This window comes from Balaenoptera borealis (genome assembly GCF_965194805.1).
Source record: "Balaenoptera borealis genome assembly, chromosome: 17".
Classification (NCBI taxonomy): Eukaryota; Metazoa; Chordata; class Mammalia; order Artiodactyla; family Balaenopteridae; genus Balaenoptera; species Balaenoptera borealis.
In genome coordinates, this window is record NC_138876.1 from 53155597 (window position 1) to 53171222 (window position 15626).

Here is a 15626-nt window from a genome sequence, read left to right on the forward strand (position 1 = left end):
ATAAGTTTAAAACTTACCACTTTTCTTGATTGTGGTTTTGAAAGTCCTACAATACTTCTGTAAACCTTACAATATCCAGAATTAATATAAGCCACAAAAGAGATTATATTTCCACTTTCCACTATCACTGAAAACAAGAGACAATTCATTGTTTCACACATTTTTATAAGAAATTATTTTAGATATTATGACAATAAAAGTTGACATTTAATTCAACAACTATTGAGTAAATTTCTTAATGAATGACAGTTTATAGGCAGTCCTCTGTATATGATAAAAATTTACATCTGATATTTATATCAGCAACTAATATAGAAGTAAATATTGACAAGAATTTGGCAGTAAAATCAATGGTGTGCTAGTAAACTGTATGGTGGGGGAGAGGAAGATGAGTGTGGGGCAAGCCCCAAGCCGTAGCATTAGCTGATTTTCACGGTGTAGTTATTTCTACCATAGCTAGTTTGAAACTGCCAATGGTTTAACAACTGGCTCAAAAAAATCTCTGAATATTTATCATTTGGATCTTCAGAATTCAAAGTGTATAATAAAAAAATAAATAAAAGGTTATTTAATTGTCACTAGTCATTTATTTTGCTTAAATAAAAATTTATGGTAACTCTTCTACTGTCTTATATTTTGTTTCTTACAGCCAAACAATAATAATATAAAGTTATCTTCAAATATCAAAGTATAATATAGCTGTAGAATTATGTTTAAATTGTATAGACATGGGAATTTTTTCATAGATCCTACTCTTAAAAGTAAAGAGTAGTGTTTTGCCAAGATGTTGTATGATAGTAGAGGCTGTTTTACTTCTTTTAGTCAATCAGCAGGACATAAAGGAAGGTATAGAGTCTACTGGCAATTGTTACAGGTAAGAGAAGCATGCACTTAGAGTAAAGAAGCCCATTATTTTTAACTTTTAGAGCTGCACTACTGTAAATCTTTTCTTGAAAGTCAAGCCTTACATAGATCATAGAGAAGTATACATAATATCAAAGTGAATAAAGATCATGGGAATTTGTATTAAAAGTAAGGCAACAATGGAAAAGCTGAATCACTGCAGCAAAATCTATGAGGCAGTCTCACTCCTTATAGGGGACATTTGCTGCCTCAGTAATTGTCTATGGTCTCTGTACTAATCATAGAAAATGTTTATCTTAATGAAGACAACACAGCAAAACCGTTTTCATCTAGGTAAGCAGGCTGAATTTAATGACATTAAAAAAATGTCTCATCACACTTAAGAAATTTTAAATATTACTTTTTTGACTAGAAAAAGAATCATACCAATGCCTGTAAAGACTTAACACCTTTCTCTTGTGTTTCTTAATTTTATGCATTCAGCCTCTGAACCTGTTTCCCATTACAAAGAACTTATGCCAGTGATGTCAAGATAAATGTTGTCCTCTCCATACCCTTTCCTCTTGGGATGCATAGAAAACTATGAACAACATAGAAAGATCCAAAGGATTATAACAAAATTTTAAATGAAAATATTTAGTCATGGACTATATAAATGACATTTTATTCATTATTATTTAAAGGTAATATTCAGGAAATAAAGTTGATTTATATTTAAAAACAGAGTTTCAGTTTAGGAAGGTGAAAAATTTGGGAGATGGATGATGGTGAGAGTTGCACAACAATGTGAATGTAGTGTCACTGAACTATATGGTTAAATATGGTTAAAATGGTATGTTTTATATTATGTGACTTTTACCACAATACAAATAATTTTTTAAATAAGGTTTTAAAGAATCTCATCAAAACTCAAACTCATATTCTAAAACCTGAAAGCATTAGACCTTTATGAAAAGAACAAACTTGACTTTATCTTAAAAGTAAATTAGAAAGAGAAGAAAACCAGAAGGATTCATAGAAAGTGAATATCATGTATTGTTCTTTTCCTTCCTGTTGTTTTTCATGTGCCAGGAAATAGTCACAAGTCTAATAAAACTATTTTATTCCAATTTTCAGATCAGTTAGAAGAAGTCATGATAAGAAGGATAATTCCCAACTGGCTATTAGCATCAGCACTGGGACAGTTAAGGTCTCAGTTTAAATGGAAACTAGTGATTAGAAAGACTGTTAAAGGACATCTTCTTAATAAACTTAATAAACTCAAGTCCATTAACCTAACAGACCAAAACACAGTTTTGGAGCAGAAGTGTGTCTGAGTATCAGCAAGACTGATGCAGCTTCAAGCAGAACATGCATTAGCTTAATGGATACCAGTTCTCCTTGTAAAACTAGAGTACTAGAAAAAGAACAATATAAAAAAAAATAGTGCTAATGAATGCTATTTTTGAATTTTAATGTCAATTTGGGGAAGCATTTTTGAACATGTTTTCCTTATGAATATATTTTTTGCTTTCCTAATGTGTTAAGAAAGATCTTGGTTAGAAAGGACCTTGCATTTACTGAGTATTTCTATAAGGGTCCATACTAATGAAACTTTAACCAATATTAAACACTACTTATTTATTATTTTAAAATATATATTTATATGAAGATAAATAGCATTTATGGCTAAATGGAAGCAAATCCTGAATAGAAGTGCGTATCAGAAAAATTGAACACTGATTAATTATCTAATTTCCATTTATACTACACCTTCTGAATTCATGGCACATTAAGATAAGTCATTCTTCTAAAGTATGAGTACTATATGTAAAATACTGTCATGCATATTAAATACCTGCCACTTTGCATAAGAAATTAAAAATAAGTGAGCATTTCTCTAATCACACAAACATGAGATTTGGAAAAAAGTTGTACTAATTATTGATAGAGGAAATCCAGAGAAATATGGGTGGAAGAAATTTAAATTTTGAACACACCTCAGAAACTATTCCAAGAAAAGAATTTACTAATATAATACATTTATAGAATTTCACAGAAAATAACAGAGTATGACTTGTTACTTATTGAAAATTAGGGCAGATGAAGAAGGTCCAGACTTGGTGTTAAATTCCCTACACCCCTCTCTCCTTCCCCTTCTTCCCCTATTTTCCCCTTTCCTCCATCCCACGCTCCAAGATAGGACAAATACTGGGGCTTAGAGCCTTTTACAAGTCAGGGCAGAAGGGATTATGGAGATCTGATGCCCAGCCTGATAGCCAAGAAAGCCATACCCTCACCTCAACTCTCTTACCAGATTCAAATCTTCATTCAAATCTCACCCTCTCATGACTCTGCTAGTTTATCCTACAGTTTAACCTGCTCTTTCCAGCTCCCTTACCCCACTCTGCTTTTTTTCCTCATGGTTTTGTTATCATCTAACATACTATCTAATTTACTGATTTATTTCTTGTGCTTACTGTGTATTACATCTTCTAGCCACTAGAATGCAAGCTCCATCAAGACAAGGATTTTTATTTTTATCTTTCTTTCACTCATGTATTTGCAAAGTAGCCGTTCAATAAATATTTGATGAACAAATGCAAGGTCTCAATATTAAATTGCAATTTCCTCAAAAGGTTAACTGAGCACGAGAGGAAGCTCAGAATATGGTAGCTTAGGTTTTTATGGAACCAACTTGCACAACTAAAAATTCTGGCTGAAATACTTTTAAATATATGAGGTGGTAAAAGGCAAAAAAAACCAAAACAAAACAAAAAACCCCCAAAAAACCCTCAAAAGCCAGAAATAAAAGGAAAGTGCAGTCACAGAGGTAAGAAAGCCCTAGAACCAATGGCAAAGTCTGTCTGAGAGATCAGATGTGGACATCCTCCTTCATAAAACCTTCAAGAACAATATTCTTGGGGGGTGAACTTGAAAAAGCCCACCTTACAAAGAGAGTTCCTGAAGATATTTTCCTCTCTTACTTGTGGTGCTAAAAGGAATGGAAAAAGAGAAGAGAAAGTCTCTCTGAAAATTCCTAACCATAGCTCATGATATTGGGGCTAGAATCTACACCACCTGCGAGGCATCAAAGATTTATTTTTAAATTATATTGTTGATTTGCAACTCTAAATGCCTGGGAAAAAATTCTTTCTGGATAAATTAATGTTTATCCAGGCTTCAAAGAAGTCTAACAGATATGAAGATACTATTTTACGGAAAATGAGCCCTTAATAAAATATGTGTTACCAAATATGTTAGCAAACCAGCACCATTAATTATAGTCACCATACTGTTATAAACATAACTATACATATACTTACATTACTATAGATATTTTTATGTATTTATGTACACATGATATATACACATTTATAGCAACATCAGAATTAGGAAATATAAAATAAAACTATATTTATAAAAAAGCAAGAGACAGAATTAATCAGTTTGATTACCAAAATTATCCAGTGCTTTTGGAAAAACTATAATCAATCCAAACAAAAATATTAAATTAATTAAATATTAAACTAAAAAACTAATGCTATATCCTAAAATTTTATTATTAAAATTTAGCATTACATGTTTTTTTTTGCATTATAATTAAGGTCACATTTCAAATGGCCATGAATTTAAATATTAGTTTATTTGAATCAAAATTTAAAAATTAAAACAGTCACCTCTTCAGGCAACGTACCAATAGTCCTTAACTACTCTTTATCTTCAGTAGTCAACAGATTTAATTAATCTCTCCTGTTCTTGACACACTTTTTTGCTCTTCTCATAAGAACTTCCTTTTCTTAGTGCTGAGGATACCCTCAGACTATCCTCTATGTACTGTACAGAAAGAGTCAGTTTTTTTCTTCCCTAAAAAATGTCTCTTCCATTTTCCCAAAAAATGGACAAACTGGTATTTTTCTGGTATTAAACATCAATTCCCCTCCCTTAAAATATTGTATTAAATCTTAGACTTATTTAATTAAACTGGTGTTAGTGTCCAACTTTGAATTCTCTTTACTTTTCCATTCTCTCTCAGTAGATGATAGATGGATAGATAGATAGATTTTCTATAGACATATTTATGAACACAGATATTCAAAACGAGGGGTATGAATATATGGATATGGGTATATAGGGGTAGGGGTTGTGTATATAAAATATTTCATGGAATTCCATATTTCTCTGTTTCTTCTTTACATATACTCTGTCTTTTCATGGTATTTTGCATGATGTTCAGAGATCTGCTATACAGATTAAGGTTAATGTTACTACTCTCCTTACGTAGACTTTAGTGAGCCTGCTGTTTTCAGAATCACACATTTAGTTTTCTCTTTTTATTTGAACTTGGAGCACTAATTTGTAATACTGAATTTAATTTCCATCATGCTTGATGATTACTTTAGTAAATATAGGAAATGTATTTAACTGTGTCTACCACAAAGTAAATTCTGTATACAAGTTTGCTGCTTTCATACTAAATTTTGACCCTCAGGCTTTCCAGATATTCCAACCATATCTGGGCTCTCAAAAAAAATCTCTAAAGGAATGAAAGCACCATGAGCAAGAGTCAGCATAAACTCAAAACTATAAAAACAGACCTCCAAATACCTCAAACACTAGAATTACCATAATGTAAAATGCTTATATACGAAACGCTAAATAATACAAAGGTAATTTCTGGAAGGACTTGTGTAAAATAGAAATTTTTCTTACAAGTTTGGGAAAATTCATTAGATCAACTGACGGAGTGTGTTTTTGGTTTTTTTATGATTATTACAACAATTCCTTTTGGTATTTTCTAGTTTTCTAATTCATACTTCTCTTTCATTTGACATTTTATATTTTCTAGAGATGTATTTTTTCCATCTAGTTTTTCCATACGTTAGAATAGACTTGTTTATGACACATACTTCTGAAATCTTTATTGTGTCTTTATTATATTTCATGTGCTTATAATGCTTTTTCCAAAATGATTTTTTCTAAATGGCATTTTATTTCACAGATAGCTTGTTTCTGTGTAAATATTGCTTCTTAGTTCATTAATCTCTGTCTTTATTTCATTATTTTTTAAAATTCTTTTTTCTTGTTTTCTAATAAATGTATTTAACCCTACACATTTCTTCTCTCTACTGGCCTAACTATACCTCATACGTTCTGAAATATAGTGATTTTATTATGATTTGGTTGAGAGTTATTCTTAATTTCCTTTTTTAATCAGTGGGGTACAGCAACATGTATTTATTTCATTTCCAACATTTGGGACTATACTTTTTCTATTCTTTTAAATCAATTTTAAGTTTTCTTGTTTTGTTTTGTTTTACACTTGACTCTGTGTGACCATTATATACAATATATTTTTGTAATTATTCCTTATTTTTTATATGCTGGGGAAAAAGTTCTGTTGATGTGGAGTTCTTCATGTATATAAAATTTTGACTTTTTAAAATTGTAATGTTCAGTTTACAGTTGTTAATCTATTTGGTCTCTCATTTCCTGACAAAGTTGTGTAACCAAACTACAATGATTATGATTCTTTCTCTTTTTTTATCACAATAGTTTTACACTGCATTCTATCCTGCTATATATTACGGTTCTTTCATCAGCTTAACACACATAATTTAAATAAATGCATCATACCATTAATATTTTTCTGTGGCAAGATCTTCTATTTTAATTTTTCCTCTTTTACACTTGTCAGTATTTCCTAGTCAGCTTTCCATTTTAGTATGTATAAATTAATGTCATTATTTTTGAAAGACTCCATAGTATGGAGGTATCATAATTTAGGTCATCATTTTTCTTAAGTTGAGGTTTTAAACGGTTCCAAGTCTTGCTATTTAAAAATATGCTACAATAAATTTCCTTCCTGGACATCTGCAGATAAGTGCACAGTTTTCTATAAATTAAATTCCTTATAAAGCATGTAATAATAAATTCTGATAAATTTTGCTAAATCAGAAAATGAAATCTAATTATTGTTTTAATTGGCATGCCTTTGATATTTACTGAGGATTAAAGTTCATTTATTTATGTATTTACCACTTGCATACTTTTATGAATTTTCGCTCATACATACTGTCCATTTTCAATTTTGACACTTTTGGCTTTTTTATCTGTAGTAAGTCTTTATATATTATGGTTCTTTAATCTTCATCATTATATACATTGCAAATATTTACTTCTGGTTTCCTAAGAATGATTTTACTTGTTTACAATTTACCACATAATTTTTATGATTTTGTTTGTGGTCAAATCTGTTAAGAGTTTCTTCATAATATATGGATTGAGAAGATTATTACTAATAAAAATGATTATATATGGTTTCAATAGATTTATAGGATTTTGCATTTAAATACTTCCTATAATTTACAATTTGAATAATGTATGAACTAAGAATTTTCATCTCAAATGGATAGAAGTCCCAAAAACAATTGTTGAAAATTCTATCTTATCCTCATTGATTTGAAATGTCCTTGATTTCATGTATAAATTGATATAAAGTTATGAAGGTTTTTCTGAACTTTATTGTAATGCACTTTTTAAATTATTTTACTATTAGAGTATGTTTTGGTAACTGTGAGATAACTTTTCCCACTGAAATTTTACCAGATTTTCTTGGAACATATTAAATGTTTGCTCTTCCAGACAAAATTATGATGCTGAATATTTATGTTTGTCCCCTTCAGATTCCCTTTCTAACTTTCTCTACTCTGTTGGCTTTTTGTTGAATTTGGCCAATGAGAGGCAAAGGAAGGAGATAATAAATGAGAGAATTTGAGGTAGTTATTTCCCCCATCTTCCATTTTGATGGACTACTGTGTAGCAGAGGCTGAACACCTGTACCGAAGACCCCAATTGCCACAGTAAAAACCTGTAGCTACAATGTGTAGTCAGATGCTGATAATTCCTCCCTCCCCTTTCCCCTTCAGACTTAGACTTTGTAATGATTTCCTACTATTGGAAGTTCCTAGGTGCTTCACCATCTTTCGCTAGTTTCCCAAAATCTTACCCTCACTTTTGTAAGTAGTCCATTCCTTAGACTCTCTTTCATCATTCCCATCTAATATGCTGTCTATTTACTGCCAGAAGCCCAACTGATACCTAGAATTTTCTTTTCAAGTCCCATAGAGTATTCTGACAACATTTTCATTTCCATTCTATTCAATTCATATATTAATTTAGGTAGAAATATATGTTTATCATATTCCAGTCTAGTTTCTATTTTCCCAGTCTTTTTAATACCGTCCCCCCAAATTATATAGTTTGTCTCATAAAGGGTTTGCATTTTTCTCTTAGTTCATTTCTGGACATTTAAAAGTCTGTTGATATTTTAAGTGATGTGTCCCATTATTTTGCATAGTTTTTGTTGCTTATATAAATTATGAATTGTTGACTTAAGAAATGGAAATTGATTCTTGTTGATGTAGTAAAAGAGAAAGTTTTGAAGAAAGGATTGACATTTAACCCAAAGTCAATTACATTTATGGTGCCAGAGTCAGAATAAATCAAGCTTCATAATTGCCATACTTAGGATTTTTATTCCACAAAAGTAGTAGTGAGCAAATTTGGGTCAGGTGCCAGATCCACAGAGGATTTCTTTCTATGCAGTAGGGGTTGATCACCAAAGAAGAATTTATATGACATTACCAATGATTGACTATATATATGCTAAGTAAACAGAAACATTAAAAGAAAACATTTCAAATAACATAGTAAATGTGAGACTATCATCTTCCAAAAATATTTCTGATTCACTGATACCATTCTTTCTTTTACCTAGCACCATGATGCTAGGAAAAACATGCATATATATATATATGTGTGTGTGTGTGTGTGTGTGTTCGTGTGTGTGTGTATGTGTCTAGCTTGACTTTCAGAATCAAATTCTATTTTCTGCTGAAATGGCAAATTGACGTTATCTCACAGGGTTCTTTAGAGGACCAAAGAGATAATCTTTATAAATAGCAATAAATTAATAGAAGAAAATTATTTTCATATTTGTGTAGAAAAAGTTTCTTCGTTTTCACCTGACAATCAGATATTTTAGCCATAAATTATAGTTAACCATGGTAATTGTCCATTTAACAAGGATACACTGATTAGTGACTTCATTCTGACACTACCTAAACATCTACATTGATTTCAGTTCAATTACTTAAGCAATATTATTTTAGAGATGAATAATCACACACTAAATGGACTGGCCAACAAAGTACATGAATAGTATGATGCATTTAACATTTGTACATAGTACAGATTATAATTAAATTTATTCATTATTTGAAATACTGATTTACCTCATTAATTTCACAATAATTAATTTTGATTCAAGATAATATTCCATTTGGTATATCTTAATGTAATTTGGACAGTGTAGGTAAATTGTTTGAGTAAAGAAATTTATTTTATTACATACCTTCAGAACACCGGTTATTTATACTCAAATTAGTTCAATCACTCTATAAGATATTTATGCAAAAGTACATTTCAGTACACCTACTGGTGATCCAGCTTCATTTTTGTACACACTATTCTGACAAGAAAAATGTGTGAAGTTATTATTTAATATTTTTCAAAGCAACTTTAAAAAGATGTGATAAATCCTATTTTCATTTTTTTTAAATGGAATATTAATGTTTGATAATTAGGTTTTGTGAATTCTTTATATTAATCCTCTTTTATAATATCATTTGTTGATTTTTCTGAAACTATTGTTTTCCTCTTAATCTCATTACTTTCACATGTTAGACAACTCAATATAAATTTCATACCCATAGTTTCTTCTTATTGTTATCTCTATCTTTAACTTAATAATTAATCCATCTTAAATAATTTTTGTCACATGATGTCAGGTTAAATAGCTGACTAAAGTTTTCTCCCATGTGTACAGATTATTTTCTAACACTTTTTGTTTTTTTACAGAATTTCCTTTTTTATTTTGTCAGATATATTCAACATACTCAAAACCTAACTTTTATCCTATGCCATATTTGAATTTTAGAATTGGTAGGGTCTGATTAATATATTCTACATAATAAGTTAACAAATCTGTTTTTCTAATAACACTTTTTATTTAAAAAAATACTAGCCTTTCCCCACTGATGTATGATACTTCTTCCATTATATACTATACACTATTCTCCTATACACTGGGCTCTTTTATAAGCTAACAGTCTAAATGGAAGGAAATGAAAAAGTTGTTAGAGCTTTTATAAGAAATAAATTTACAGCATGTGTCAAAAATGATGTAATCTTTTAAACACATTGATGAAATGTATCTAATTCTAAGAATTTTTCTTAAGGAAATAATCAGGTAAGTATTTAAGTATATAAGTATTCAAAACCCTGTGTGTAAAATATTTTATGCAACTTAAATGACAATCAATAGGGAAATGTTTAAATAAAGTATGATAATCCATTGGATATATTATGCTTCCACTAAAATTCATAACTTTTAAAAACTGTTACTGACATGGAATATGCTAATTTTATAACGGCCAGTGGAAATGAGTTCCATTAACTCTATAGTATTCAACTTTGGTTAAAAATATGCAAAAGCCATTTGTTTCTGAATTAAAAACTTGGAAAAATATAGGAAAAGGTTGACGTCTGTAACAGTCAATGTTTTAAGAGTATAATTATAAGTAACTTATGCTTTGTAATCTTCTGTACAATAAATGTACACATTGTTTATATATTATTTTCATAATCACATTAAATAAAACATTTTCTAAAATAATTTTAGAACAACTGATTCATAATGTGGTCTCTGGTAGAGGTATACCATAATTACAGAATAAAAATACATTGCTTTTGAGCAATATGGTATAATAGGAAGCCTGAGACCCTCCTTTCTCCCACAGAGACACTGATTCTACAACAATCCATGGACCAATTCCATTTGTGAGAAATCCAGAAACTAAATAAGAGGCTCTTGTACTCCAGGTGAGCACAAAACCAGCTGCATCAAAGCTGGTAAAAAAATTCATGGCACCCTCGTGCCATAGTCTCTCCCCACCAGTAAAGCTCCATACAATCAGGAGAAAACTCCCAGCTCCTGATTTCTTCCTAGGAAGGGAAAGAGAAGGCTGGACTGTATGTACAAAGTTCTGACCTTTACGGGGAGCTGCCTGAGGGATTGGATTCTGCCTTGTCTCTCTGAGATCACTGACAGAACTCAGCATACTCTAGATGCCTGGTGGTCTCTGAGAACAAATAAGAGCTGGGTAGCATGCCGCTTCTTCAGAACACACATGGTACAGCAGACAAAGTCCAGAACAGCTTGATGGCCTCTCCCTCAGGAGAAAGAGAAGAGTGGTGCATGCATACAAAGTTCTGGCTTTTCAGTGGGTTGCCTGATTTATATCTTGCCTGAATCTAAGCACTAACAGGAATAGGATGCCAGGTTGAGGTCCAGTGAGAACAAAAATTTTTCAGTGTGCACCAGAATCTACAGTACCATGTATAGACACTATGTGGCACTCCTGATTAGAACTTGGCCAACAAGGCGATTAGACACACAAGCCTAAACAGAACACATCCCCAGAAAAGGCTTGAAAAATCTCTAGACTATCCAGCTGGGCTGACTGAAGAAGTTCCTCCCTGTGCAGAACCATGCCACAAAGACTGGGAGAAATAGTGGATTTTTCAAATTCCAAAGTTCCAGCAGAAGATAACAAGACATACAAAAAGCAGGGAAATATGGGATATTCAAAGGAACAAATTAAATCCCAAGAAAATGACCCTAAAGAAATGGAGAAATATGAATTAGCAGACAAAACATTTAAAATAACCATCATAAAGGTTTTTAATAAATTAAAAGAGAGCACAGACAGATAACTAACAGAAATTGGGAAAATGATGTATGAACAAAATGAGAATATCAACAAAGATAGAAACTATGAAGAAGAACTAAATAGAAATTCTAGAATTGCAGAATAAAATAACTGAATTGAAAAATTCACTACAGGGCCTTAACAGCTCTTGACTAGACAGAAGAAAGAAAGAATCAGCAAACTTGAAGACAGGACTTTTGAAATTACTGAGGCTTAGGAGCAAGAAGAAAAAGAAGAAAAATAAAAAAATGAAGAGAGCTTAACAGACTTGTGGGACATCATCAAATAGAATAACATATACAGTATAGGAATCCCAGAGGAGAAGAGAAAGTGGCAGAGAACCTATTTGAAGAAATAATGGCTAAAAACTTTTCAAATTTGAGAAAAAATGGACATACAAATTCAAGAAGCTCAATTCACTCCAACCAGGATAAATCTAAGAAGACCTACACAAAGACACATTATAATAAAACTGTTAAAAGTCATAGGCAAAGAGAGAGTTTTGAAAGCAGCAATAAAAAGCTACTCATCACATACAAGGAAGTTCTAGAGATCTGTTGTACAACATTATACTTATAATTAACAATAAAGTACTGAAAAATTGTTGTGTAGGTCTCATGGTTTGTGTTTCTTACACAATAAAAATATAGTGTTTTTAAGATTTAGCCTCTGAGTTACTAACAGTTTTTTTATTACTTCTCCATCAAAATATACCCTGAGTAATATGCAAACACACACACACACACACACACACACACACACACAAAATCTCCAATGAACAAAAAGTCTCAATTGAGATCTTGTTAATCAATCATTGACCTAAGGTAGATGGCATGTAATTTTAACTTTTGACAAAATAGTTTTCTCTGTTGCAACTCAAAAATTATGATTACATAAGATGTGTTTACAGAGACAACTGAAAATAGTATCAGAAATATTTTAGTCAAATTTCTAGAGGTATTGAAAATATGTTTTTTTCTAAGTTTGAAGACTCATCCTTCTATCTAAAAATGCAACTGTAGAAACAAAACTAACCAGTTAAATTATTAAATTTAATTAAATGATTAGCTTGGACCTCCTTTCTTGAACAAACACTTAAGTTTTTTAAAACGTCTGAAATACAGTTGACTTGACAAGGCAAAAAATGAAAAGTAAAGTAAATATAAGAGAAATTTACTGGATTCTAATTCAAAATATTTCATTTATGTCTTTAAGAGTTAAAAGAACATCTACACAGTGCCACATATGTAAAAAGCAAGCAGCAATCAAAATTTTTTGTTCACATCATGTGAAACTTGAACTTGATTTAGAAGGTGTCATTATTCTAAGAAACTTTCAAGCTGGTAGACATTTTTTTTAAATTTTATTCAGATCATTTTTAATTTTATTCAGATCGTTTTGAGTAGTGGAACTACTACTCAAAAAGAAAAAAGACTAAAAACCTGAAAGGACATCAAAATAAATTATACAGATTCATACACATTAACCTTATCACCTATTTCAGTGTAATACAAACATTTATAAGCTACGCAGAATCTGTTTCCTGATTGGTTGATTCACTCTCTATTATTTTCAAACTCTACAATTTTTACTGTTAATTTCTTTCTCACAGAGCAATGTTATTTTGCATCAGGTAGAATATGCAGAAGTTTTGCCTCAGTAGTGGGGAAAAATTAGACCCAAGCTAAATCTAAGAGAGATTAAAAGCAAGATATAAAAATATTGAACTGCTGTCAAGTACTGAGCAAAGTTCAAGAAAATTTGGAGAAATAGAAACAAAAATTCATCACTGAAAAAGTAAAATTTAGAATACTTGAAATACAATGCAGAATTACAAAACATGCATGCAGAAAAAGACAATGAGTATATAACTCATAATGAAGAGAAAAATAAATTAATTGAAAGCATACCAGAAGTCATATAAATGATAGAATAAGAAGATAAAGACATTAAAACCCTTATTATATATGTATCCTATAAACTAGTGGAAAGAATGAGCATTTTAAGTAGAAACATGGACAATATATAAACGATGCAAATCAAATTTCTAGAGATGAGAACTAAAATGTCTGATATGAAAAATATAATAGATATAATTTATAGGTTAGACACTGCAGACAAAAAGTTTAGTAACCTTAAAGACATGACAAAGGAAATTATCCAAAATGGAGCAGAGAAGACAAAAAGAGAATCAAACACACACATACATACACACACACACAGAACAGAACATATTGAGACATATGATAGGTTTAATTCATCTAATATACATGTTATTTGCATATCCAAAAAAGAATGAGTGAGCACTTGAAGAAATCATGTCTAAAATATTCCACATTTAATTAAAACTAATATTCCACCACATAATAGCAAAATAATTTTTTTTTACAAGTGTACATGGAACATGTACTACATAGACCATATTCTGGGCCATAAAAAAAAAAAAGTCTCAATAAACCTAGAGATTCAAATCATACAAAATATGTTCTTTGACCAAAACAGAATTAAATTTAAATTCATTAGCTGGCAAAATCTATAATATTTTGAAGCTTAATAACATATTTCCAAATAAACAATGGGTGAAGGAGAAATAAAAATGGAAAGTTAAAAAGAATTTTGAATAGGATGAAAACAAAAAGAGTAACACACAAAAATTTGCATATACATCTAAAGCAGTACTTAGAGAGAATAGTATTAAATGGCTATATTAAAAAAGAAGAAAGATCTCAAAACATAAACTTCAGCTTCTGGCTTAAGATACTAAAAGAATGAATTAACCACAAAATACACAGAAGAAAGGAACTAATAAATGTAGGAATAGAAATCAATGAAAGAGAAAACAGAAAAACAATAGGGAAAATCAATGAAAACCAAAGCTGGTTCTTTGAGAAGATTAATAACGTTGAGATATCTCTAGCCAACAGAGCACAAAAAAATTATCATAACAACCCTCAGATACGTACTATTATTACCTCCATTTTACAAACGAGAAAAATAATACACAGAGAAGTTACATGATTTGCTCAATGCCTCACAATTAGAAAGTAGTACATCCAGAATTCAAACCCAAATTATCTTCCTCCTCCAGCCATGATTTTAAATATATATTTTATTTTATAATGTATATTTATATAATTACAAATTCTATCAATATTTGTATAGCTATATCATTGTATATAGATATGATATAGTAAATAATTATACACAAATAAAATAAATCTCTACCCACTTTCTGGCACTTTTTCACTTTTCAATGTATCTTGGATATCTTTATGCATTTGCACATATGGTATCCCTCATTCTTTATATTAGTGGCAGACTCCCACCATAATTTATTAATGTTCTATAATTTATTAACCATCCCCTTATTGATGGATATTTGCTTCCCAGAGCAAAAAAAGTACAATAAAAATTACTACACATATATCTTTGAATAGACAAGAACACATTTACTGGTAGTATACATTTTCAGAAATAAAATTTGTTGTATAAAGATTGTTATTTTTTATAGATTTTGCCAAATTTGTCTTGAAACATGTTGTACCAACTGATATGCCTATCTAAAGTGCATAAGATTCTTGTTTACCAATGCTAGAAAATCTTCTTTATTAGTGAAATTTTGAATGTTTACAAACGTGACAAGTGAAAAATGTTAATTAAATAAAAATGAATATTTGAAATGATTAGTTAGCAAAGGTAAATTATGCAGGATTTTTCATTCCCTTATTGAGAACTGTCTTTTCATTCTCTTTTCTTCATTTTCCCTCTCTTTCTCTCTCTCTCTCTTTGACCACTCGAGATTTTACAATTGATTGGTAAGAGTCATTTTATATTAAAAATAACTTTTGTATAAGGTGTACAACAACTTTAACAGCTCTCTGTATATTAATACTTTATGGATCATATTCATGCAGAATACTGAATTTTTATTACTCTGAAATTAATATT

The 15626-nt window shown here is 30.3% G+C and overlaps 1 protein-coding gene across 1 annotated transcript in view; it reads right to left on the minus strand.

The window, feature by feature from the left end:
- CNBD1 (cyclic nucleotide binding domain containing 1) overlaps nucleotides 1-15626 on the minus strand; it is a 62475-nt gene that overhangs the window by 18326 nt on the left and 28523 nt on the right. Inside the window, exon 1 of the mRNA XM_082363211.1 lies at nucleotides 1-15626. This exon is cut by the window's right edge and continues 28523 nt beyond it. Coding sequence (XP_082219337.1) covers nucleotides 1-161 — 161 coding nt within the window. The 5' untranslated portion in view covers nucleotides 162-15626.